General features: G+C 52.6%; 3 protein-coding genes across 3 annotated transcripts in view; 2 read left to right on the top strand and 1 right to left on the bottom strand.

Moving 5' to 3' along the window:
• The window catches only part of LOC117644252 (neurogenic protein mastermind-like), a 29,200-nt gene extending 10,213 nt beyond the window's left edge, over positions 1-18,987 (top strand). Inside the window, exons 2-6 of the mRNA XM_034383533.1 lie at positions 11,406-13,241; positions 14,103-14,525; positions 14,849-15,485; positions 15,581-15,669; positions 15,754-18,987. Coding sequence (XP_034239424.1) covers positions 11,406-13,241; positions 14,103-14,525; positions 14,849-15,485; positions 15,581-15,669; positions 15,754-16,317 — 3,549 coding nt within the window. The 3' untranslated portion in view covers positions 16,318-18,987. The remainder of the gene's footprint in view (positions 1-11,405; positions 13,242-14,102; positions 14,526-14,848; positions 15,486-15,580; positions 15,670-15,753) is intronic.
• On the bottom strand, positions 18,547-20,385 carry LOC117644254 (F-box/LRR-repeat protein 7-like). Its single transcript, XM_034383535.1, has 3 exons — positions 20,052-20,385; positions 19,679-19,962; positions 18,547-19,590 (listed from the first exon to the last, which is right to left on the bottom strand). Exons 1-3 carry the CDS (start codon positions 20,194-20,196, stop codon positions 18,979-18,981), a joined length of 1,041 nt encoding a protein of 346 aa, XP_034239426.1. The 5' UTR covers positions 20,197-20,385; the 3' UTR covers positions 18,547-18,978.
• Positions 20,386-20,434: 49 nt separating this feature from the next.
• On the top strand, positions 20,435-24,514 carry LOC117644253. Its single transcript, XM_034383534.1, has 11 exons — positions 20,435-20,592; positions 20,711-20,760; positions 20,869-21,055; positions 21,180-21,386; positions 21,538-21,560; positions 21,665-21,845; positions 21,944-22,177; positions 22,287-22,835; positions 22,925-23,188; positions 23,273-23,676; positions 23,825-24,514. Coding segments are annotated over exons 2-11 (2,325 nt in total). The 5' UTR covers positions 20,435-20,592; positions 20,711-20,758; the 3' UTR covers positions 24,099-24,514.
• Positions 24,515-25,260: the final 746 nt, after the last annotated feature.

Genomic DNA, 25,260 nt, shown 5'->3' with positions numbered 1-25,260 from the left:
TAACAGGGCCCGGTGTGTCCATACACAGCGGGGCCACGACAAAGCCAGGCGTGGCCAGGCGCGGCTGAGGTGGGCCAACTATTCCCCCCCCCCTTTCCTCTCGCAGCAGGTCTCCCCCCATCGCCCCCACTGCATCTCCATAAGTCTCGCCAAGCAGTGGGTCATTTCTTGCGCTCGCTTGCGACGCGCCGTGGAAACATGGCGCGTGCTGATTGGCCGATGCAGTCCGGCGGAGGCGGACAAAAGACGCGTTTTGAGCTCTAGTGTCGCTAAACGGGACTCGAACCGAACGTGTGACCCCACCAATGGGTTCCTCGTTCGGAGAGCAATCCATTGGTGGGGCCACACGTCCGGTTCAAGTTCCATTTAGCGACTCTGCAGCTCAAAACGCGTCTTTTGTCCGCCTGCGCCGGTCTTCCGGCCCACTGTGCGGCCGGTACCTTACGTCCACCTGTTTGATCCTCGCTGAGCCGATCGAGCCGTTGGAGGTGTGTTGGCCGTTGGCACCACTGGTCGGCACGATGATGGCGATGTCAAGGCGCGTCCTGACCGTATTCGTCGTCCTCGTCGTACCGACGTCGTTTTTGTGCTCATTGACGGACGGACGGCCGGACGGACGGACGGACGGACGGGGCGCGAAGACGACGGCGACGCCTCGATCGACTTGACATCAAGATTACCTCCCCATTCACATTGCGATTGATTTTGGTTCCGTCATTGCAAGCCTGCGTCGCCTGCGTGGCTCGATTACGGTCAGTGGCGGATCCAGGGTTGACGACGTCCAAAGTGGAAATTTTTGTCAAGTTGTCACTGCCCCTGCCTGGCTTCTAAGCCGAGCAGCGGGGGAGTCGATTCGTATTTGAAGTCTATCGCCACATTAACCTTGGGCCCTGGTTGCCATGGTTACCGAGCTGCTTTCTTCCCAGCTGGCTGACAGATGTGAGCAGACGCCACCGCGACCTGGCCCCCTGGGCCCCCTAGGCCCCCTAGGCCCCGGCATGTCCTGGCTGAAAAGGGGAAGAAAGGGTGGCCACCTTCCGCAGCACAGTGGGCCAGAAGACCGGTGGAGGCGGCCCAAATTGGGTTTTGAGCTCCAGAGTCGCTAAATGGGGACTCGAACCGGACGTGTGACCCCACCAATGGATTGCTCTCCGAACGAGGAATCCATTGGTGGGGTCACTCGTTCGGTTCGAGCCCCATGTAGCGACTCTGGAGCTCAAAACCCAATTTTGGCCGCCTCCACCGATCTTCTGGCCCACTGTGGCCTGGTACATACGGCGCACTTGACAATGTGGGTGTCGGGCACTGCCGCGGCACTGCCGGCTCGAGTTGCATCTGGCGATGTATTTATAAGCCCCGAACTGTCTTTCGAAAAAAAGGAGAATATAAATCGTGGGGCGTTTCTTCCTCTTCCCGCGCACTGTGTCTCTGTCGCACCCATGGGGCGTCTCGTTGGGGTGCGTGAGAGACAGAGCGATGAACGTCGAAGTGCTCCATCGCTCTCTGGTCGCGCCGTTGGTGGATTTCACTCGTTTATCTCGTTTATTCTGGAACGTTTTACGGACAAAAGGTGCGTGGCCCGCGTGGACTCATGAGGAGCCTCGGGTATCAGGTTGCAACCCCCTTTCTCTCTCTACCTCCCCCGCTCACCCTCGCCACAGCGCAACGTGCTCTCTCTCTCTCTCTCTCTCTCTCTGCGGTGTGTGGACACCTGCGTCATCCGCTCCAGGCCAGGGTTTTCACCGCGCGGAGGCGTACGACGACCCAGCGGGCGGCGGTCCGTAGCTCCGTCTCTCTCGCACCCTCGCGGCTCGCCGGCACGCCTTACGAGTGCGAGAGAGACGGCAGAGCGGCACCGCGGATGGGTGTCTGGTGGAGAGTCACGGAGCAGATTTGCCGAACGAGTGCCGTTCAAAGGTGGTGCTTGCCTCGCCTTGCTTTGGGTGTCCGGTGGCTGTGAAGGGCGCCCCGGGCACGCTCCGTCTCTCTCGCACTCGTGGAGTGTCCCGTGTATAGGCGCGAGAGATACAGGGCGACTTCACAGTGGTAGTGGAACTTGGTGGATTTTGAACGGCTGCTATTCGTCTGTCTTGTCTGTCTGTCTGTCTGTCTGTCTGTCTGTCTGTCTGTCTGTCTCTGCCCGGGTGGAAAGAAGTTTAGTTTTGACTTAGTCTGGACTGTAGTTGTAGACTGTAGTACCCAAACTGCAATTCTTATAGCAGTCAAAATAGAGAAAAACCAAAGATTTTATTTATATTTTGGACCGCAGTCCGGAAAGTAGTTAGGAATGCAGTTTGGATGCACTCTCCAAGAAGTTTCGTTTAGACTCCTCACTGGACTTCAAACGATGACTTAATTTTAAGTTTAACTTTCTTCTGTCTGCATTTCCGAAACGGTTTGGCTGCAGTTTTATCTCTACGTTCCAAGCTCAGTCGCAACTGTGCTCTTCTCTGCATTAGTTTTTGCACATACCCAGTATACTTGTAAGGTGCTTTTTCGATTATTGATTAAATTGCAAAAGTATTATTCTTAGGTTATAGTTTCGTATTGCGTACAAGATTTGCAGACTCAACGTTAGATGGGAACTTCAATTGACTGCAATAGTTCTTTGGGGTTTTTTACTGGGTTTCCTATTTTGTCTTGTTTACCCGTGGAAACGAAAACAACCCCGCAGTGAGACAGAAATTAGCTACGTTGTCATTTTTCATCAACCCCTTTTTCGAAAAATTTCTGCCGGTAAAGCACACGGGGGACGTCACTTAAAGGATGACAATGGCGAAGAAAAACGATGTGGACAAGGACCGAGTGCAAATAATCTATTGTAAAACTGCAATGAAACTACAGTTAAACTGCACCATCCGATCGGTGTGCCCCGAGAACAGGCCTTATCATGTGGTCCAGGTCGGATGCAGCAGTTCGCATGCCCGCTTGCCAGCTTAGTGGATAACACACCTGACTCGCAACCCAGAGGACCGACGATCGAGTACCGCCCAAGTCCGAGAACTTCAACATCGAAAAACAATTTCTCTACAGAATGAGAGGCAACGTGGTTCAAAAAAGCTTCCGAAAGTGGAAAAAAAATAATTTTTGAATTTTGCGATTGAAATTTGAACACTATACTCGCAACTACAGCTACCATTATAATTGTCGCATACACTTGCGACCCTACTTTTAATTAGGGTCGAAACTGCAACCGGAACTGCAGTGTTCGAAAATACTACCAGAATATCTGTATTCAAACTGCAGTCAAACTGTAGTTTCACTATAAAAACTACACTTTAAGTGTAGTTTACTGTAGTTTAACTGCACTGAAACTGCATTGATCCATCTGCAGTCTGACTACCATTGTTTTGCAAACAGTTTAAACTTAGAAAGAATAGATTTACTTTACTTTATCTCGAGACGATCAATAGTTGTCCTGCAGTCTTAAACTGAGTTAAGTTGCACTTTACAAGTACAGAAAAAATTACAGATCTTTCCACCCGGGTGCCGCTGTGTTGTGTGTTGGTACCAGTGCGGCCGCCTGACGGAGACAGACGCACTTTAGACACGTTTGCTGGACACGACTATCAGGCAAGGCATCGCCCTCAGCTGCTCGCGGACACACAGACGCAGCCGCACACACACACACACACACACACACACACACACTCGAGCGGCGCGCGCAGAGTTCCTCTCTGGCTGACGCTCGGGCTGACGTTGCTGTCTGAAACGAAGCGGATGCCCACCAACGCCTCTCAGAGGCATTCCGTGGCAGAGTGACGAATCACGCCGAAAACACCAGCGAGTCTGTCTGTCTGTCTGTCTGTCTGCGACTGTTTCCGTTTGTATGCGTGTCCGTTTTTCCATTCTTGGCTTGGTTCTGTTGGTGAATGAATCGAAATTGCTCCAAAGCTGAGATGGCGTTTGCTTGAAACTGTGCTGGAAATATCTGTGACCCCTGGTAGTACTTCGCGTGATAATTGTTCTCTGAGCGAAAACTTGGCGCTGGTTTGTCAGTGTGAGTGCTGCGCGAGCCTCGCTTGGTAGTGCTACCTCATGGTTCGCACTGGCAGACCTTGATGAGACCATGGTGAAACCATGGTGAGGCTTATGTTGAGGCGAATGATGTTGCCAATGGTGTGGCCATGGTGTGGCCATGGTGAAGCCATGGTGAAGCCATGGTGAAGCCATGGTGAAGCCATGGTGAAGCCATGGTGAAGCCATGGTGAAGCCATGGTGAAGCCATGGTGAAGCTATGGTGAAGCTATGGTGTGGTGTTTGGTACGCCATGGTACGGGCCGTGCTTGGCATGCCTCTACTGGATCGGCCGGATCAATGCTGGAGCCTTGGTGGTGCTGTGCGGTGCCGTGTCCGTGGCGAGGCGTGGCGAGGCGTGGCGAGGCGTGGCTAGGCACTGGCTCGCTGGGGAGGGCCGGGCCCCGCGACGCGCCCCCACGACGCCCCCGGAGCCCCCCGAGGCCCCGCCGCCAGCCACCCCGTGTGCGGGCTGTGCGAGCCCCGCGAGCCCCGCGTGGGGACAGCCCACCCCAGCCAAGCCGCGCGCAGCCCGGCGCAGCCCGACCAAAAACTGGGCGCCGGTCTATATTGAGACTCCAGCCAGACTCCGACTCCAGCAAGGCTCCAGCAAGGCTCCAGCAAGACTCAAGCAAGACTCCAGCAAGGCTTCTGCAAGACTTCAGCCAGACTCCAGCAAGACTCCAGTCAGACTCCAGTCCAAGGGGTACCCAACTCAAGATAATCATTGCACGTCTAGTATGGTAATCAGTGAAATAATCAACATCATCCAATGAAATAACAATCATACTTTTCGGGGATTCAATCACTTTTGACCATTTTTGCGAGACCACTGCTCCCAAACTATCAGCGGTCAAAGCCTGCCCAAGGCGGGGCATGAAAGAGTAGGGTCTTCAGAATAGTAAGGCGTCGAGGGAGGCCTTTGACCGCAACTAAATTGGATGCAGTGACCGCTTAAAGTCAGCAAAAACGGTAATTTTCTGAAGTTCATTCACTGTTCGACTATTTTTGCGAGACCACTGCTCCCAAATTATCAGCGGTCAAAGCCTTCCCGAGGCAGAGAATGAAAGAGTAGGGTTTTAAGAATAGTAGGGCGTCGAGGAAGGCCTATGACCGCAACTAAATTTGACGCAGTGGCTGCCCAAAGTCACCAATATTGAATTTCCGACACTTTAACAGCTTTCCGAGGTCGACGCTCAAATAATCCCCAATATTTCCCAATAATCAACATAATAACCTCCTATAATCAGTGATAAATAATAAAATAATCAAAGGAAATCACATGTAATCATACTCTAAATATAATCAGTGTACATGAAAGTCTATAGTTGGTTACCCCTTGCTTCAGTCAGACTCCAGCAAGACGCGAACGTGACGCTATAAAAAATCCACCCTGTTGAAGAAGAAGCTCCAGCCCACAATGGCTCTGGATTAACACTCGCCCCGACAGACTGTGCAACGTACGACTCGAAATGTAGCCTCGGGCTGCGAATCGATTCTGCAACACTTTAAAACCCCACCCAGGAAGCTGCGCGTCCGGACGCATTCTATTACTCGAAGCTAACAAGGGCTCCATGCCGTTCCTGACCTTAGGAATCTGCATTCATCCGCTTTGAGCATCATCTTAGAAGTACTCGGTTTGGCTCCAGGGTCACTCCAGCCACTCGGACTGGAACGAGTGCCGCGCGATGCCCTGAGGGAAGGTTTCGTTCGGTCTGACCTCTGAATCGATTCAACCGGCTTGATATCACGATGAAATCAGTCGGTTTGACCTCGAAATGAATTCAGTTGACTTGACCTTAAAATGAATTCAGTTGACTTGACCTCAAAATGAATTCAGTCAAACTCAGCAAACCACTGGACGAGCTGCGTTGGCTGTGCTGCATTGCCGAACTTCAAGCCTGGAGGCAACGAGACTTTAGTATGACCAAGCTGGAAGTCTGGGATTGAGCTGTGGTCCCTGAGCAACAGCACGGCCCGTGGATTCATCAGAGCTTGGAGTGAATTCAGGAAGGCTGGGATTGGGCTGTGGTCCCTGAGCAACAGCACGGCCCGTGGATTCATCAGAGCTTGGAGTGAATTCAGGAAGGCTGGCTCCGGGCTTCCACTTGCCTCCCTCGAAAAAGGGCGACGATGACGGCGTACAAAGGGGAGAGAGAGAGAGGGTGGGGGAGCCTTGCACCGAGCAGTGCATACAGCCAGCTCGCAGTGTGCTCGCACCCCTCTGCCGACGAGCAGCCGGGTCAGCCTCCTCCCCCTTGGCAGCGACAGACACCTGTGTGTGTTAGCGTGTGTGCACGTGTGTGTGTGTGTTCGCCTGCACGTGTGTGTGTGTGCCAGCGCGCGTGAATCTGAGGGGAGGGGAGCGAGCCGGATAGTGCGCAGCGTTGACTGGAAAGGGGGAGCACAACATTAACTGTTGAATTCTGCGCGTCTCGCTCGCAATTAGTTTAATTGTGTTATTGTTGTTAAAAACGGATGAACGGTGAGATTTCCATTCCCCGCGGCTGCCCGACGCGAGGGGGTGAAGAGTGTCGCCGTTCGTGGTTTGGCCACTGTCGAAAAAGCACAGTCGACTTGAGTTAACTTTTCAGCAGATGATACCTTTACTTTAAATAACACACAAGCCTAATTTCTATGTGTTTTATATAAATTTCATCACAATCAGTGAAGTAGGATCATACTGCTACTGAGGAAAGGACCAGACTAGTATCATCTGCTTCCATAAACGTTCCTTACATGGACATTTTTAAAAATTTACAGTGAAATGGCGTTTGAACGCGATGGATGTGTTATTTGGGTTGCCCTGGATTGGCCGATGAAAGCGACGTGCAAGACGGAGAAGCAGCGACACTGCCGGACCGGCCTCCCACTCGTTGCATTTCGAGCCAAATGGGAGCGACAATGGAGCACCGCAGCCTACCACATCGAGTCACTTTCTCTTTCTTTCTCTCTCTCCTTCTTTCCTTTCTCCTCGCCCATCCCAGGAATGACCTCTCTCATCCCGACACTGCACCGAAAGTCGCCGGGTCCCGGCGGCCGAGCGGTCAACGGCACCGCGCCGCGGACCGGGAGGTCGCGGGTTCAAAACCACCCCGGCGGGGGTGGTTTTTCTTTTTCGACTAGTCGAGCGATTTTGAGCATTTGAAATTTGCAGCGAGACAGACGGACAGACAGACATACCAAAAAGTGCGTGCGGTGCGGGGCTTAATTGTTAGATTAGCACTTCCATTAAGTCCCGGGCCAGCAGCACGAGGCCACTACTCGAACTTGCGTACGCCCTGCCTAGGCAGTGCCGTGGCAGAGACTTGCCAGTGCCTTGCCTACCCACAGGGCGACCCCGGGGTCAGAGCAGCGAGGAGGGGGAGGGGACACTCGCGGAGAAAACGGGTCCACGAACAAGCTCTTCTACTCAAGTCAGTAAGGTCGCTGTGCCGAGGCTCTGTCCACGGGGATTGGCGGACAGGAGAGAGAAAGAGAGAGAGATCGACAGGATTGTAAAAGTAAAGTCAAAACAAATCAAAATATTTGTTTTAGTTTGCCTGTAGGGTGCTTTGTTAGTCGTCATCACCAAAGGGAATCGACTGAATTTCAGTCTTTTTAGTCGAATTTTCTGACAGTGTGGTGGCGAGCGGATCGAGAGAGGATCGTGAGCGCAGAGGATCGGGAAGGCATGTCCGGTGGGAGGGAGGGCCTTGCAGTGTAGGCCGAGCCGCGCGAGGAGCCACGGCCCAACGGGTAATGGGCAAAGTGTTTCCGATATCCACTCGGCTCGTGTGTCACTTGGCTCCAAATTGAAACAAAATTTTCATTCTAACTAGCATGACGTCACATTGGTTGAATGACGTTGAGTCACTTTGACCCCGATTTACGGTGTCGGTATGGGTCTCCTTCGTGAAAGCCCCGAGATGGTCCCCGTGGTGTTGGCGCCGAGTCCGGGCGTGTTGGGGCGTGAGAGCGTGGCGTGGCTGGAAGCGTGGCTAGGCTATCGGTACCTGGGCGTACCGCCAGGCGTACCGCCGCAGCCGTACCCGTGGGACTCTGGGCCTGCCGCCGGGCGCGCGCCACACCCGCGCCTGCGCCCCGCCCCGCCCCGCCCCGCCACGCTCCGCGGCCCAGCAGCGCCGCTTTTCCAGCCAAGCACAGCGACCTCGGCGTGGACCTCGCGGCCGCGCGACGCGTCTCCAGTCGGAAAAGTGAGCGAGTCGTGACACTGTAAACAAAGCATGCCGAGTTTTGGCGGTGGGGATGATGAGATGGTGACCCGCCGTGACCCGCGAACGAAACACAGGTGTCTGCTGCCGGGCCTGCCGGGCCTAGAGAGCGCCGTGCTGGGTAGGCAGGCCAGCGCGACGCTCCTGCGTAGCGGGCCAGTCTGCCCTCACGGCGCGCACGCCGCCAGAAGACCGGTGGAGGCGGCCAAAACTCGAGACGCGTTTTGAGCTCCAGCGTCGCTAAATGGGACTCGAACCGAACGTGTGACCCCACCAATGGATTCCTCGTTCGGAGAGCAATCCATTGGTGGGGTCACACGTTCGGTTCGAGTCCCATTTAGCGACTTTGGAGCTCAGAACGCGTCTGGAGTTTTGGCCGCCCCCACCCCCACTGTGCTCCGTCCTTGTCTTCGGCGTGCCTTCGCCGGGCCGAGCGTCGTCTTGTCTCTGTTTTTAAGTTGCGATGCACGATGCGCCGCGTGTGTGCGAGTGTGTGCGCATGTGTGTGTATGTGTGTTTGTGTGCCGACCAGTCCCGGGCCCCATTGTTCGAGGCAGGAAGTCAGTCTCTGTCTATCTCTCTCCTATCCCCTCCAAGTCTGTGCGCCCGGCCCGCCCGGCCACGGCACGCCCTGCAACAGCTCATCGCGTTGCCCCATCGGACGGACAGACGGACAGACAGACAGACAGACAGAATGAGGCGGCCGAACGAAAGTCGCTGAAGATCCAGTGCATTATTTTGGGGACTTGCCCGGCGATGCTCCGCGCGCGAGGGACTTTACAGCAAAACGCGTGCACACGCCAGAGCCTCTCTCGCGCGTGGGGTATCGTCGGGCCGGCCGGGCTGCAGTAAGGAGGCGCTACCCGCCGGGCGCCTGGAAATAATCATTTTGATCGTTTCAGTCAATTTTTAGTAAGCCGCGGGAAAATAAAGAAATTTAATTTTAATCCCTTCTGGAAATCTGAACTAATTTTAAAATTTTAGGCTATTGTGTGGACATGGTCATGCGAAAGTTTTGAAATTTTGGTTTTGAAAGTGGTATGGAAAAGTGATGGAAAATCCTGGAGAGAAATGGCGGGTACGTACGCGAGGGTGAAATCCGCGCGCGGCGTGGCGGCACCACCATAAGGAGGCGCTTGGAGATTACGCGGGCCACAGAGTCGTTTTGGTCGCTCTGTCTCTCTCGCACTGGCGGGGCGTGCCGTAGGGGTGCGAGAGAGGCGGGCCGCCCCTGGCCGGGCCTGGCCATGCCGCCCGGCTGGCTGGGGTGGGAGTCGCCTCGCCTCGCCCCGTGCCGCCCCGCGCTGCCGCGTCGCACTGCCCCCATGTTTATTGATTGTATAGAGCGAGGGAGAGGGCCGTCCCGCCGTCCCGGCCGGCTTGGAGCTGGAGATGCAAGGCGAGATAGACGGAGCGCGAAGCATGGCGCGAAGCATGGCGCGAAGCATGGCGCGAAGCATGGCGCGAAGCATGGCGCGAAGCATGGCGCGAAGCGCGACGGAGTGAACCGAGACGCCCTGCCACACCGCCGGATAGACTTTCGACGCGTCTGATCCGCCGGCCGCTGCACCGGCACGCACAGTGGGCCAGAAGACCGGCGGAGGCGGCCGAAACCCCGGACGCGTTTTGAGCTCCAGCGTCGCTAAGCAGGACTCGAACCGAACGTGTGACCCCACCAATGGATTGTTCTCCGAACGAGGAGTCCATTGGTGGGGTCACACGTTCGGTTCAAAACGCGTCCTGGCCAGGTTCTGATTTTCGGGTGGCGGCGCAGGTGCGGATCCAGGCCCCAAGGGGGGCTCTCTGAGAGTGTAGTTGAGAGCGAACTGGGTTGGGTCGGTGGCCAGGCTTTGCCTGCAATTCCTGCAATGTGCTCCAGAAATTCGCAACGCGGGGGGGGGGGGGGGGGGCAGCGGCCCGGCGTCGCTATGCAGCCCTTGCAGCCCTACCGACGACCCAGTGTGGAAAGGGTTGGCAACCTCACCTGCCTACTGGGCAATACCCTGAGGTTGGCTTGCCTGGTGGGCAGGCTGAGGTCGGCAACCCTTTCGACACTGGTGCATCGTGTGGCACGGTGGCAGCACTGCCTTGCCGGCTGCTCTGGGTGTCGCCGGCATAACTAAGAGGATCGACCGGCGAGAGGTCGAGAGGTACCTGCGGCCTGTCTCTCTCGCACCCGCAACAAGCGCCCCGAGAGGGCGGTAGAGCGAGAGAGAGGCGTGCTTGAGGGCGAGGGCGCCCTTGGCCGGCGAGTACCACGCCGGTACGTGGCTCGAGGGGTGGTCGGTCAAGTTGCGCTCGCCAAGTGGAGGCGTGGAGGCAGAGGGGCGCGCGTCGCTCTGTCTCGCTCGCACTCGCGGCCCCTCGAGGGTGCGAGAGAGACGGAGCGACGCCGCAGCACTGGGGGCCGGTCCTCCCTCATTTCGCAGCCCGGGCGAAGAGCGGAGCGAAGGTGACAGCGCCGCCACCCTACGGACTGTCTCTCTCGCACCTGCACGAGGCGCCCCGCGAGTGCGAGAGAGACAGAGCGACGCCCTGGGCCGCTCGGCACGACCCTCGTCGCGACGCGGGTTCGCGGGTCGAAACCCCGGTTCGAACCCCGGCGGGGGCGCTGAGCTGCTCAGGTATTCTTTCTCTGGGCTGCTGCGTGGCTGCGTGAGTCGCTGCGGTGTGAGCGGGCACTGTGCATTGCATAGCAACCGCCACACCCGCTCCCCACCACGCCCCGCCGCGCCCCGCCCCGCCCCGCCCCGCCCCGCCGCGGTCCGTCCTGGAACTGGTTTGGCCTGCATGCCGCTCTGCGCTCAGCCCCTCTCAGCTGACTGGGCACAGCGCTGCACCGCGCAGCACCGCGCACTGCAGCTGTGGGGGCCCCGGGGCCCTGCGCCCCGCCCCGCCCCGCCCCGCCCCGCTCCCGGGGTTGGGTCCAGGGCCCCGCAATAACAAAGCAAGCTGTGATCAGCACCAGTCGCCATCGATCAGCGAGGCGATATTTTGCACGAGGATTACAGTGTAGTGGGCCTGGACGAGATTCCAAGGGTTAGGGTTTCTAGACTGACCGCCACTTTGACATTCTATTCGATTAGAATGTTTGATAAATGCCGCGCAGTTTGAATTTCGAGTCCCCGGCCTGTTTTTCTTGCCCTAACGTCAACCCTTCTTTGTCTGTTGCAGAGGCCACTCAAACGACTGGGAGAGGACCTGGACGGTGATGGCTACGGGGACGGTCCGGCGGCCAAGTCAGGGAGGAACGGGCCTAACCATGGTCCGAACCACGGTCCGAACCTCGGCCCCAACCATGGTCCGAACCACGGACCGAACCATGGGCCAAACCATGGGCCAAACCACGGCCCGAACCACGCGCAGAACCATGGGCCAAACCACGGACCAAACCCTGGACCGAACCACGGTCCCAACAACGGTCCGAACCACGGGCCTAACCATGGACCAAACCCTCAGCCGCAGCAGCAGCCGGCGTCGGGGCAGCAACAGCAGCAACAACAGCAGCAGGGCGAGGCTCTCACCAAGTTCTCGGTGGAGATCGTCCAGCAGCTCGAGTTCACGACGTCGGCCGCCTCGTCGCAGCCGCAGCAGATCTCCACCAACGTGACCGTCAAGGCGCTCACCAACACGTCCGTCAAGAGCGACATCCTGCACCCCAGCCCCGCGGCCGCGGCCACCTCGCAGGCCTCCTCGCAGGCGAGCTCGGCGCCGCAGACGCCGCGGACGCCGAGGACGCCGTCGGGCGGGCCGCTGGTGGAGTGCAAACAGGAGCCCGGCGTCGGCGAGGAGTTCGTCGACCTGGAGCAGTGCGCCGCCGCCCTGGACCGCGAGCGCTCTAACGGCGCCTTCCCGTCCTTCCCCGGCTTCGGCGACCTCATGGGCGACGACACCGGCGACGAGGTCATCACCTCCGACGTGCTCAACGAACTCATGTCCGACATCGGCGAGTTCCCGCCCGACTTCATGAAGGACTTCGGCCTGGAGGACAACAAGCCGGCCGTGCTGCCGCTCAAGGAGGAGCCCGAGCAGGACAACAAGATGCTGGTGCAGCAGCAGCTCTTGCAGCAGAAGGCCATGCAGTTCGGCGCGCAGCCCGGCGCGCAGCCCGGCGCCCCGCAGAACGCGCAGAGCGCGCAGAACGCGCAGAACCCCCGCGCAGCCATGTTCCCTGTGTCCGGGCTGTCCGAGCTCAGCCCCGCCGCGCAGACGCTCAAGCAGATGGCCGAGCAGCACCAGAACAAGTACCAAGGCCCCGCCGGCTACCCCGGCCCCGGCCTCGGCCCCGCCTCCATGGGCGCCATGGGCACCATGGGCCCCATGCGCCAGCAGTACGCCGACTGGCCCGGCGACTTCTACAAGGGCGGGCCCCAGGGCGGACCGCAGGGTGGGCCGCAGGGCCCTGCGCAGGGCTACCCCAGGCCGCAGGGGCCCCCGAAGGGGCAGCAAGGATTCCGGCCGCAGTTCCCGTTCGGAAACCAGGGCGGCCAGGGCCCCGGGCAGCCGCCTGGCGGGCCTGGACACCAGCAACCTGGCCATCAACAACCTGGCCATCAACAACCCGGGCACCAGCAACCTGGTCATCAACAACCCGGACACCAGCAACCTGGACACCAGCAACCTGGACATCCGCAGCCTGGTCACCAACAACCTGGCCATCAACAACCTGGTCACCAGCAACCTGGCCATCAACAACCTGGTCACCAGCAACCTGGCCATCAACAACCAGGCCATCAGCAACCTGGCCATCAACAAGCAGGACACCAGCAGCCTGGACACCAACAACCCGGCCATCAACAACCCGGCCACCAACAACCCGGCCACCAACAACCCGGCCACCAACAACCAGGCCATCAGCAGCCAGGGCACCAGCAGGGACACCAGCAAGGACACCAGCAGGGACACCAGCAAGGCGGCGCGGGCCCGCAGTTCGGCCCTCGGCCAGGGCTGCAGATCTCCCAGGCGCAGCACATGCAGCTGCAGGTGCAGCAGCAGAGCTCCCACATCCAGGTTCGTACCGCCTTCGCCCCGTTAGGCCTTTGTGGCACTTTGAACGTACGCGCGCGGGGCGCGGCTCAGCTCGCGACTGGCGTGCACTGGCGTGCGTCGCGCGGGTTTCGCCAGCTTCGCCAGTGACCCGGCTAATTATGCAATTGGATGGTGGCACGCCTGCCTGCCTGTCCGCCCGCCGCGCCGCGCACGCCGCCACGCCGGCCGTTCCCACGCAGCTTTATATAATGTGCTGCGGTTGGCACGCGTGCTGCAGCGCTGCAGCGACTGTGGCGCCGCGGTGTCGCAACTTTGAACCGCGCGCCCCTGCCAGCCCCTGCACTGGTTGGCACTGTTTCCTTATTCATGCCGACTTCCGGCGAAATTGGCGGGAGATTTGGCGCCACGGGGCGGTCATCCTGTCGAGCCGGCCGGGCCCCGCGGCTTGGCCGGGCTTGGCTTTGGCGCGGCGCGGCGCGGCGCGGCTCGGCTCCCCCAGGTCATGACGAATTCAGCGCGCCGCACTTGCCGTGGCTCGGCCCGGCTCTGCCGTCGTGAACCTGGTTTGTGACGGCGGCGGCCCTCAATAATGTAGGGGTTCGGAACGGAGCGCCTCCTTCGTCTTGCCGGCCTTGTTCTCGGGAACCCCTTTGGCCGGGTTTGACGGTTTTTTCGGGGGCCGAAACTCTGCACGCGTTTTGAGCTCCAGAGCCGCTAAACAGGACTCGAAGCGAGCGTGTGACCCCACCAATGGATTCCTCGTGCGGAGAGCAATCCATTGGTGGGGTCACACGTTCGCTTCGAGTCCCATTTAGCGACTCTGGAGCTCACAACGCGTCCGTGATTTTGACCGCCTCTCTGACTGTGTGTCTGGTGTTGCAGGTGTCCGCCGGGCAGCACATGCAGTTGAACGCGGACATCAAGCCCAACGTGTCCGTCGCCTCGCAGCAGGGCATGTTCTTCAGCAACAGCCAGCAGCAGCAGCAACCTCAACCTCAGCAGCAGCCGTCGGGACAGCAGCAGGGTGACACCTTCACCATGTCGCAGTCGCAGACCATCAACTTCACCCAGCAGAACATCCGGCAGCGCGGCGGCAACGCCAGGCAGCAGCAGCAGGCCAACCAGCAGCCGCAGCAGCAGCCCCAGCAGACGGTGCCGCAGCAGCCCAGCCCAGTGCCCCAGCAGCAGCCGGCCCAGCCGCCAAACGGCCCCCAGTCGCAGCCCATGGCGCAGCCCATGGCGCAGCCCCAGCACCCCAAGATGATCCACCACCAGCAGCAACAGCAGCTCCTCCGGGCGCAGCAGGTAAGGCCACACCACTGGACAGTGCACGCTGGGACAGAAGACCGGTGGGGGCGGCCAAAACTCTAGACGCGCTTTGAGCTCCAGAGTCGCTGAATGGGACTCGAACCGAACGTGTGACCCCACCAATGGATTGCTCTTCGAACGAGGAATCCATTGGTGGGGTCACACGTTCGGTTCGAGTACCATTTAGCGACTCTGAAGCTCAAAACGCTTCTAGAGATTTGGCCGCCTCCACCGGTCTTCTGGTCCACTGTGCAGTGTGCATGGCGCACTCCACTTGGTCCTCTGAACCTAATGGAACTTCCCTGGTCTTGTGCTTACAGCAGGCAATGCAGCAGCAGGGCATGGTCCGCCCTCCGCCGCCCGAGTACAAGAGCCCCCAGCTCATGCAAGGCGGTCCGCAGGGCGGGCCTCAGGGCGTTCCCCAGGGCGGCCCCCAAGGCGTTCCCCAAGGCGTTCCACAGGGCGTTCCTCAAGGTGGCCCCCAGGGAATGCCCCAGCGCTTCCCCCAGCAGCGGCCAATGATGCGACCGCAGCAACAGGCCATGTACATGCAGCAGCAGCAGCAGCAGCGGGGGGCTGCACCGGGGCCCGCCCCGGGAGCCAACCCGGGACAGGGCCCCTACCCCAGGGGCGCAGGCCCCGGACACCCCCGGCAGCGAATGCCCGCAGGCATGTCCATGGGCATGCAGGGCGGCATGCAGGGCGGCATGGCCATGCCCATGGGGATGGGGATGCGACCCGGAGGCCCGGAGTGGCGCCTCATGATGATGCAGCAGCAGCAGGGGATGCAGGGCAACATGCCCATGCCCGGCGGCATGCCTGGCAACAACATGCCTGGAGGCATGCCCGGTAACAATATGCCTGGAGGGATGCCCGGCAACAACATGCCTGGAAATATGGGCCAAATGAGGCCAAACTTCCCGCATGGACCTCAACAGCACCAAAATCCCCATCAAGGTGAGTCTCTTACTCCTGAAGGTTTTGTGAGGCTACCTTCTTTAATCTTACTTTTCCCGATGGATTTTTAATGTTGTTCTCTCGTTGTTTTGAAGGTCTCAACCAGCAGCAAATGGTTCAGCACCAGCAGATTGTGCGAGGCTCTCACATGCAGATGATGGGTCAGCAGCAAGGGAACTCACAGGTTGGTGCACTGAAATTGACTTGGTATTCACTTGCAGAATTACAGTTTTGAGCATTCGCTTAATTCGTTTCTCACTCTTTGCAGATGCAAATGAGCATGCAGATGTCGCAGTCAGTTGCCATGAGTGTGAGCGGAGGTGCCCATGGGAGCCACCACACCGGATTTAGCAACAACTCCAACACGAATATCCCACCATCAGGACCAGCTGCCATCGGGTACCAAAACAGTCCTGGAAATCCAAATTATGGAAGCCCAGGCAACCCAAGTGCTTACGTCAATTCGCCGAGCAACCCCACTGCCAACACCCCATCATTTTGCAACTCACCTGGAAACCAACAGACATTTCTTAATAGCCCAGGGTTTGTGAACAGTCCGGGTCAGGGAGTGCCACCTGCTTATGTGAACAGTCCCGGTCCAACAAACAATCAAGGAGCCGGAAGCACACAAAACCAAGCGTCGGGTGGCTTCTGTGGAAGTCCCAGTACAACGAACAATCCTGGAACGCCCTCAGGTGCCACTTCAACCAACACCAATAGCAATGCGAACACGAACAATGACTTTGGCTTGGATTTCCTAGAAGGAGACCCTGACCTGTTCAGCTCCCTGGATTCTTCTGCTCCATTTAATCTACAGGATATTCTCCCATGAGTCTTTCATTGTATATTCTGGATATTATGTAGATTGTGTGCTGTAGGATGAGATTCTGGCCCTTAGTTTCCCTGATGCAGTGTCTGTTTCATCTGATCTACAGATCTGCAGATATTTTTTTTTCTTTAAAAGTCTATGTTAGATAAAATTAAAATACTAGTGTGTTGTTTTGCTGTTTGTTTTTATCTTTCAAGTTTTACGTGAAGAATATGTTTTGTTGTCCTTGATCTGGTGTGAGTGAATGAATGTATGTCTGAGTCAGTCTGAATGTGAGGAATGATGTTTTATAGTGCGTGTATTAATTCAAAATATTATTTATCCAGATGCCATGTACAAGTTCTTTACGTCTTTCTGCCTCTCTTGTTAAACATATCCTGTTCCCTATTTTTTTATTGCCACTTTTGTTTTTCTGAACAAGTATTTTAGTTTGTTACTGTTGTCAGTGTAGTGCCAGATATTCGTGAGCTCGTTGCTCTCTATAATATCCCACCCATTCACTGCTGGGCGGGGAGGCCACTCATATTTTACATAAAATCAGCAACAAATCAAAAAGTTACCAATGCAGCGAAGAAAAAATGTAGCTTGAGTATTGTAAACTATACTGGCATTGTTGCAAAAAGAAGGAAAACTGAGTGGCCACTCTGCACAACAAGGCAGCTTGTGATATTGCGTAGACATTAAGCTTCTTACCCCATCTAGATTATGCACTTGTTTGTATGAGCTCAAGACTTTATTTTGTACATTTACACCTGTTGTTGTCTCAATTTTTCTAAATACAGCCCATGCCTGATTTTTTTGTGGATTAAAATCAGTTACAAATGGCTTTGGCCAACTCACAGGAAATGAAAGCATCTTCACATGTTCAGTTCAAAGTATTGCGACTGTGCTTTGAGAAACAATGCATTCAAGGTACATGTGAGATACTTGTGTCTCTGGTGTGTCAAAAACTCATCAGCAGTGTGCTTTCCTGATTCTGATGACTTCTCTCATCTGTCTCAGAAAATTCTTAATTAAGATCATGGAGAAAGACCTTTTCCTAAGGCAATGCCAAAAATGCCAAAGGCTAACTTAAAGGGGAAGCAGATTTTGATTTGACATCATAGTTTTCCTACCTGTAGGCTGTAGGGCTTTTGTGAGGGTGGCAAAGTTTGGGTTCCACAGGAGGAAAGCTTATATTTACCTTTTTCTTTGCTCTCCATGTAAGACAAAAACTTATTGTTGGTTGACTTAATTTCTCAGTTTTGTTGCGCTCTGTATTGATTTTTTCCATTCGTCAGCAACCCTATGGTTTCATGATCCAGTGATATTCATTTTAGTAGTTGCTGAGGAGTAACTTGTGTCTAAATGGTGTTTCTTGAAAAGTTTCAAACCCAATTTAAGTGTAAATGTCTATAATTTAATGAAAGAATCAGAAAATCATAATCATAAGATTGTTACCAGCACTGTTGTGCTATTATTAGCTTCGAAATAAGAATATTAGTTATTTGAACATAAAGTGTGCAATGACATACATACCCTTTTTTTATTTTGTAAACTCGTCATATTTATTGTACTAAATTTTTTATTTTTACCGTTTAATTTTTTCGAAAGCAGTATTATGCCCTGCATCATGATATTTTACTCTCTGATGATGTGGCTGTTCAATTATGGTAATGATAGCTCATGCCTGATCAAGTTGTTTAATCCCATTGTGAGACATTGTACGCTAGGAGTAACTAATTTCACAATATTTGTTCTTGGTAGTGCATGCAAAAAAAGAAAAAAAAACAATCACAGTTGATCAACATCCAGGTATATGTCCCTTAATATTCCCACAATCAATGATGAAGTGTGCTCATTTTTTTGGAGAAAATTATCATCTTAATTGCTGTAGATACATATTGTTCGTGTGGATTTTATTTGCACATTCCAAAAAGACTGGTGTACTGTACATTCCTCATTCCATTGTTTTATGAACCTTGATGTTAATCTTCTCTGTATTGTTTTTGCTGAATGGAACTTGTCTAGTGACAGTCAAGTTTGGTTTCCCTCACATAGTGGAGTTGTTAGGATGGAGGATAGGATGACAAATATGGTCAACATGCATACTTGAGTCTTCTGTGTTTGCTGGGGCAATTAATAAAACTCAAAAAGCTGGTGCAGTTATTTGTAAACAAGGCACCTGTCTCTTTCTCTGAGGTTCAGTTTAAATAAAACTTGTTTTTAGGTTTTGTATAAATAGAGTGTATATTGACAAATCATGTTACTTTATAATTGCCATGTCTGTATACATTCATCAAACATGCCCATATTTATGTTACTTCACTTCAGTAGACTTACAATGAATTTTCAGACTTGTAAATGCCAAATTAGTTAGTAGGACCAAATAGACAGTAATCACATTCTATCTGTTACAACAGATGAGTGTAGCATATTTCATTGTCTATGATACTTGCCAATATGGAGGTTGGTTTAAACTTTTGTTTGTTCTATTAATAGTCCCTTGTACACTAAGAAGAAGCAAAGTATGTAGGTTTTCCAAAAATTCATTTTTGTCTATACCTACATTAAAATTTTGTACATTTACTTTACTGTTAAATGCAGTTTTCTTTTGCTTTGGTTACAGCCAAAACCTCCTTCCCCTGAAAGTTATCATAAATTTATGATATAAAATATACAAATTTAAATATACATTTTTAAATTTTTTTCCTTGAACAATTTGCCTTCCTCCCCATTACATATGGTACAGGTCACAACCACGTCTGGAAGCAACAGACTCACAGCAGCCATCTGCATGTGGCAACTCTCTGGGTACAACGAGTGGTAGAGATCGCTTGGCCTGACAAGAATTAGGTGTTTCAATGCTTTAAACTGACATTTAAGGAGCATGTCCACTATGTCACAACTTATTGGCCATTTAAACTCCGGGTCAACTTGAGTTCCCACACACATATATACCTCTTGAAGAGTGCGACTGTGTGCTGAGAGAAGAGACACCAAAAAGTCATACGGTAGTGTTCTGTTATCCTCAATAGTAAAACACTTAAGACCCCCAGTAAACCCAACAGGCACTTTAAGTGCTACCTCACTCAATGCCTCATCACAGGTTGACGACAAATCCATCTCAATGTGCAGCCTGCGCAATGAGGGCAGTGTGGTTGCAGTGTTCAGCAGTTCTTCATTGAAATAGCACATGGACAGCTCTTCTAGATGAGGGCCATGATACTTAAGAAATCGAATTGCCCAGCCATAGTCTGAGTTACTATAGAATAAAACACCATTCACTCGATAAATCTGAAATTTAAATTCATTTGTGAGAAGGCAATCAAAACAAAACAAGAAAGGAAAGCCAAGAGTACACATCTCATGCCTTGAGACTCACCTTAGTCTTAGTTTTCAGCAGCGTGGCTTTCATTTTGTCGGTCAGGATAGCCTCTATATTAAAGACTATCCTGCCAAGACAAGGGGCTCGAAGTAGAACTTTGAGACATTCAGAATGGACGCCAAGGCCTAAGTTCATCTCAGCAGAACGCCACACCGCAGGGTCTTTCACAAGTTTCCGCCAACGACGGTTTACCTCCCACAAATGCACCAAATCTTCTGCATCCAATAGTGAAAAAATGCGGAGTACCAGCTCTGGAGGCAGCACTTCCAATGGGTCTATGGCTGAAAGCAGTCAAAACAAAATAAGAAATTTTAAAAATAAGTATTGATTAGAATGGACAAACTAACAGAGAAGATGGAAGTCATCATACCTGCTGACGAGATTGAACTGACAGTTGGTAGAACATAATTGGCCTTGCATTCTTTCTGATGTGCAGCAACATGCTTTCGGAACCAAAATTCCAATCTATACTTCTTGCCACAAATGTCACACACTAAAGCCTTCTTGTTCTTCATTGTACAGACACACAATGACAACAAGCTGGCAGCGATGATGGGAAGAATACTCCCCTGAATAGAGGAGCTGAAAAGGTATCTACACGGTCAACGCCTGTCTCACACCGTGCTCTCCACTACTTTTCCAACGGACTTGCTGGAATTGACACTTGACATTTGACCACTTGACATTTGACGCAACTAGAAACTGCGAATAACGGCTTGTCTCGGTCTTGTCAGTGAGCAAAACAACAACATTCAACAGACGACTGCAGACGACGCATTCTCACAAAGCAGAAACAACAAGATCAACAACCACCGGGGTCGCCGCCGATGTGGGACTCTATCAAGAATGCAGCCGTTCCAAATCGTACTTTCAATTAATCTTCAATGAATTTCAATTTTAAAATTGTCTAAGTATGTATTTCTCTTTGTAGTTTCGTCCGACATTGTGTTTTTGTCATAAGTGACACTAGGCGTAGGTTAGGGTCACAAGTTATTTTCAGAGTTGCTGAAATTTCTTTCTTTGTTACAGTTGTTTTACCTTTCTTCACTGCTGAGATAATTCCTTCATCCTATCAAAATGTAGGTTTGAATGTGCTGCCCATACTTAAAGCACAGAGCCAAACCAAGGGGTCTGTACTTTACGTTTCCACTGCGATTTGCAATAATTCATTTGTTTCTACCATACAGGGCTTCATGGTGGTGTGAGGATGACTGGATGTATGTAAAGGCAGAAAATTTGACCGGAAATGAGTGTTTTGGCCGTCATGCTCTTGTGAGAGCCCCAAATGCCTTGGAGCGGCAATTTCAGAAGGACGTAAATCAACTCGGCTCTTTCGACCTCCTGCCGAATCTGGATCAGTTTCATGATTCTGAGGTAACTTATCGCTCAATCTTCATGAGTTACACTATGATTTTACATATAGCTGGCAAATCTTTTATTTCTTCAAGAGCTGAATTTGCATTAACAATTTTTGTGGCTGGTGCTCATTGTTATTCAGATCGTCCATTTTCTTCGATTGCTTGGCTCAGGGTCCAAAGTTAATGTTATTCTGGAACAAGGGGATGACATCTTTAATGCCGAGTGGACCTCCGCTTCTAATCTGGGCAGCAATGTAAATGGCATTGAACAAGCTGAGACTCTGCTGGTGCGGGTGTTGGTAGCGGTGCTCGCAGCAAGGGGAATCATGCGGAAGCCTGTGGCAGATGTAAGTCTTTTGTGCATCACAGTTTTTGCTATCTCAGAGGAGTCAGGACATTCTATGAAGGCTCTATCATAACTAAAGGTGCTTTTACACTCATACAATCATAGCCATAATTCTAAGCTAAACTTACCCTAACATTTTTCTTGTTTTCCAGCAATTTTCAAACTCTAGTCCGAGGTGAGTTCCTGCCCCTAATTTCAATGGCAAAATAACTCATTTCTGGCTTTTAGGGAGGTTTGAGTTGAACTGTTTAATTTTATGGTTACATTGATTTTATGCAGGGATGTTTGGTGGTGTGAAGAACACTGGATAAAAATAGAAAATGTCCTAGAGAGTAATTGCTATGGAATGCACTCTGTACTAAGATCAAAAAATTCACTATTTAAGCAGTTTAAGAGGGATATGAAAGCACTGAGCAATCTTCAACCCCTACAGAAGCTCCTTCAGTTGGGTGATGATGAGGTAATACATTATTTCTGTTCCGATTTCAGAAACAGCTCAAAGTTTGAATTAGCCAGCAATTTTGTTTTATGGTTTAATTGATGCTTCTTGATATTCAGGTGATGGACGGTTTGCACCTTCTTGGATGTGAGTCTGTCAACTGCAAGGTTACTCTGCAGCATGAAGATGACACCTTTAGTGCCGAGTGGTGCATACCAACCAACTCTGTTCTGAAGTCGTCTCCAATGGTATCCAATTGTGCTACCTGTGGGATTGTCTTGGCAGAGACTGTACTAGGGAGGGTTTTGGTCGAGGTTCTTACCATACAGGGACTTTTGCACAAGCAAAACATGGTAAGCTCTAAGATCATTGGGATTTTTTATCTTCTCTTTTCTGTTTCTTTACATATTTAAAATAATTTCTGCACACCTTTGACATTTTGTTGCTTTCTATTTCATTCAGGTTGAATCGTCAAGTGAACCACTCTGTCTTACTACCAGTGCTGGCATTAGTCCAACATCACACCAGCTTCCAGACAGTCCTTGTTCGTCAATCACTTTGCTGAACGAGGATGAAGTCCATTGCACCAGGCAACCACATGAGCTGAACTATGCTCCGAGATGGACTCCACATATTGTTTCCGTGACTTCAACCAGCTCAGACCCTGCGTCTGATAGTGTGCATGACCCTTTCTTAAACTCAATACAATTTGAAGAGGAGGAGAAAGTGAGGATCCATGACACGTTAATGGATGAAGAGTCAATGGATTGTGCAATGGAGCAAGAGCCAATGGACACTGCCACACCTCAAACTCCGGTAAAATATTCCCTAAGTATTAAAACGGAGAGACCAAAGCCATATTCTCGGAAAGCAAAACCAGCGTCAGCGAAAAATTCCCTCAAAATACCCAATAGGGCTAGGATGATGGCAATCAGCCTGAAAGGGCCTCAAGATGAGAAAATGAAAGCAGAAAAAGCGAAGGTGCTGCAGTTACTGGAAAGCGAAGAGAATGTAAGTGTGATGTCTCTCTAAATAGATTTTAGATGAACATTATCTTAGTGTCCCATTTTTTTATGTTGATTGTATTTGCTTCTGTCTAGATTTCAAATCTTTCGAAATTGTCTGGGCTTCGATGCAACATGGATGTGAACTGGAGTGCAGCGGTTTTGAAACGTGCCTCAAAGTGCAAAAAACTTCATCATGTTGAAGTCTTGTGGCCGCGCCGGGAGCACTGGTACCTCATACAGGAACTGTGTCTCCTGCGTCGGCTTGAAATTTACGCGAATGAGGAGCTGTATGAGAACGAGAACCCTCCCACAGTGATGCTCCCCAAAACCCATGCACTTCGGGTTGAGGCAATTCAGGTACACCCATATTTGTAGTTTCTTTCCTTTTTCTGTGTGTCCGGAAAGTACCCAACTCATGCTAATGCTAACATGGTTGCGCAGGCTGAGGGGCTGCACCCCGTCTCGCTGGCGTCCCTGCTGAAGGCCCACCGGGGGTCGCTGGTGCGCCTGGAGGTGCTGGTGGACCTGCCCGGGGAGTGCTCCGTGCCCAAGGACAGCGGCCGGCCGCTCAGCGACACGGAGCTCAGGAAGCTGCTGGAGCGCGCCCCGGGGACGCTGGCCTCCAGCCAGTCCAGCCAGGAGCTCAACGTGAGCACCAAGCTGGTGCGCGTGGCGCTGAGGAAGCCTCGCAACGTGCCGCTGCCGCCCGCCGAGGCCCTGCCCGCCTCCATGTTCCCCAAGGACTGGAGGCGCGTCGGCTGCGGCCGGTCCGGCCCGGTGCGCGGCCGACGGAAGAAGGACCTGTTCTGCGAGTACGCCGTGCCCGTGGAGGAGGACTGCCGCAGGTACGTCCAAGCCACCATCTCAACTTTTATCGGATGATACAGTTTATTCAAAGCAATCCTACGATGCCTTAATTTCCTTCGCAGTTATAAAGCTGATGCCTCGTAGACTTTTTTGAGTGTTTCAATTGTGTTCTTGCTTGACATTCAGGTACCCCAACCTGCAAGTTCTGCTGCTGTTGCGCCCAACAGAGAGCCACAACAGCAAAGCGTGCAACCCTCAAGTCGAAGCGCTGCGCAGGAAGTGGCCCTCCATGGTCATCACTTGCGGCAAAGGCTGTGAGAAGAAGAGGACGCAGACCCAAAGAGGATCTAGGGCACCAAAAAGTCTTGCTGATTCAGAATCCAAAGACGAGATAGAATTTTACTACAAAAGTATTGGAAGACCCCCCCAAAATAGGGGCCTTCTAGAAAATTACCTTTAAAGGATCTCCTAAATTTAAGATTTTTGTATCTATTTTTACTTTTTACATCACTCTATTATTTCTTCAATACTTCTTTCACTTTTTTCGTGTGTGTTATACCATGACAAAAGGACATATTTGTCTGATTGTGGTACAGAGTTGTCACTTAAGGCTGAATAGAACTCCCTATTATTTAGATTTTTTGAATGTAAATGTTTAAGAAGACTTGACTCTCTCGAGATGTAGTCATTATTTTTAATTGACTTTACTCTTATGTTTTGAAAAGATAGTCTTGAAAGTATTTTTATATTTTGATTCTTGCTTTGCTTTTTTTTGCAACGTAGTCAGTATTTTAAAACTTTGATAAATTGATATTTTTTTATCAATGTTAAACCAGCATTACTCTAATGTATTTGAGTTTATAATTGTTAATAAATTCGAGAATATAATTCTGTGTTCTGAATGAGCGCCCGAGCGGTAGGCAACAAAGCGTACACGGCGGTGAGGTGGTTTGCCTTCCCAATCTATTACCACTACCATTACGGGCTAGGCACTCGTCCCATGCAACAGCGAGCGTGGTCGTGGTCTGAGTCCGCGGAGTCGCGGGGAAGCTCGTTGACGGTGTAGCAGCGCGGGGGTGGCGTGCGCACAGGCCATGAAGGCCATGAAGGCGCGGTGGTGGAATTAGTCTCTCCTTGTTAGTCACTTTCAGCGCCAAACTCACAACTTTCGACGTCGCTGCGGAACTAGTGGAATGAGACACAGCCAACGAGGTTGACGACACGGCAGCCGAGGCCGCGCGCAACAAGAGCAGCTTCGTAAACGGGCATCAACAGTTTTGAGTCCTTAGCGTGCACCGTCTTAGATTTTTTTGACTTTCGGGTTTTATTTTTATTTTTGAGAGTAGCGTTGCACCCCATCAGCATCAGCGCCCCTCTGTGTCTCTCTCTGGGCAGTGGGACACAGTGGGACTGCCTGGCGGCCTAGCTGCCTCAGAGACACAATTACGCCATTTCGCCAACAGCCGACCCGAGGCGGCCGCCTCCCTTGGGAACGGGGTGTGGCTCTCCGATCGCTCGGCGACACTGCGACACTGCGAATACGGAATGTGGCAACGTTTGTCATCGAGACGCGGGCTGGGCTTGCAGGCGGACTCCGAGCGGTGATCTCGTCTCTCTCGCAC

Source organism: Thrips palmi, unplaced genomic scaffold (genome assembly GCF_012932325.1).
Source record: "Thrips palmi isolate BJ-2018 unplaced genomic scaffold, TpBJ-2018v1 HiC_scaffold_18, whole genome shotgun sequence".
Classification (NCBI taxonomy): Eukaryota; Metazoa; Arthropoda; class Insecta; order Thysanoptera; family Thripidae; genus Thrips; species Thrips palmi.
The sequence above is the reverse complement of the archived record's forward strand: the minus strand, read 5'-3'. Positions and strand labels throughout refer to the sequence as shown.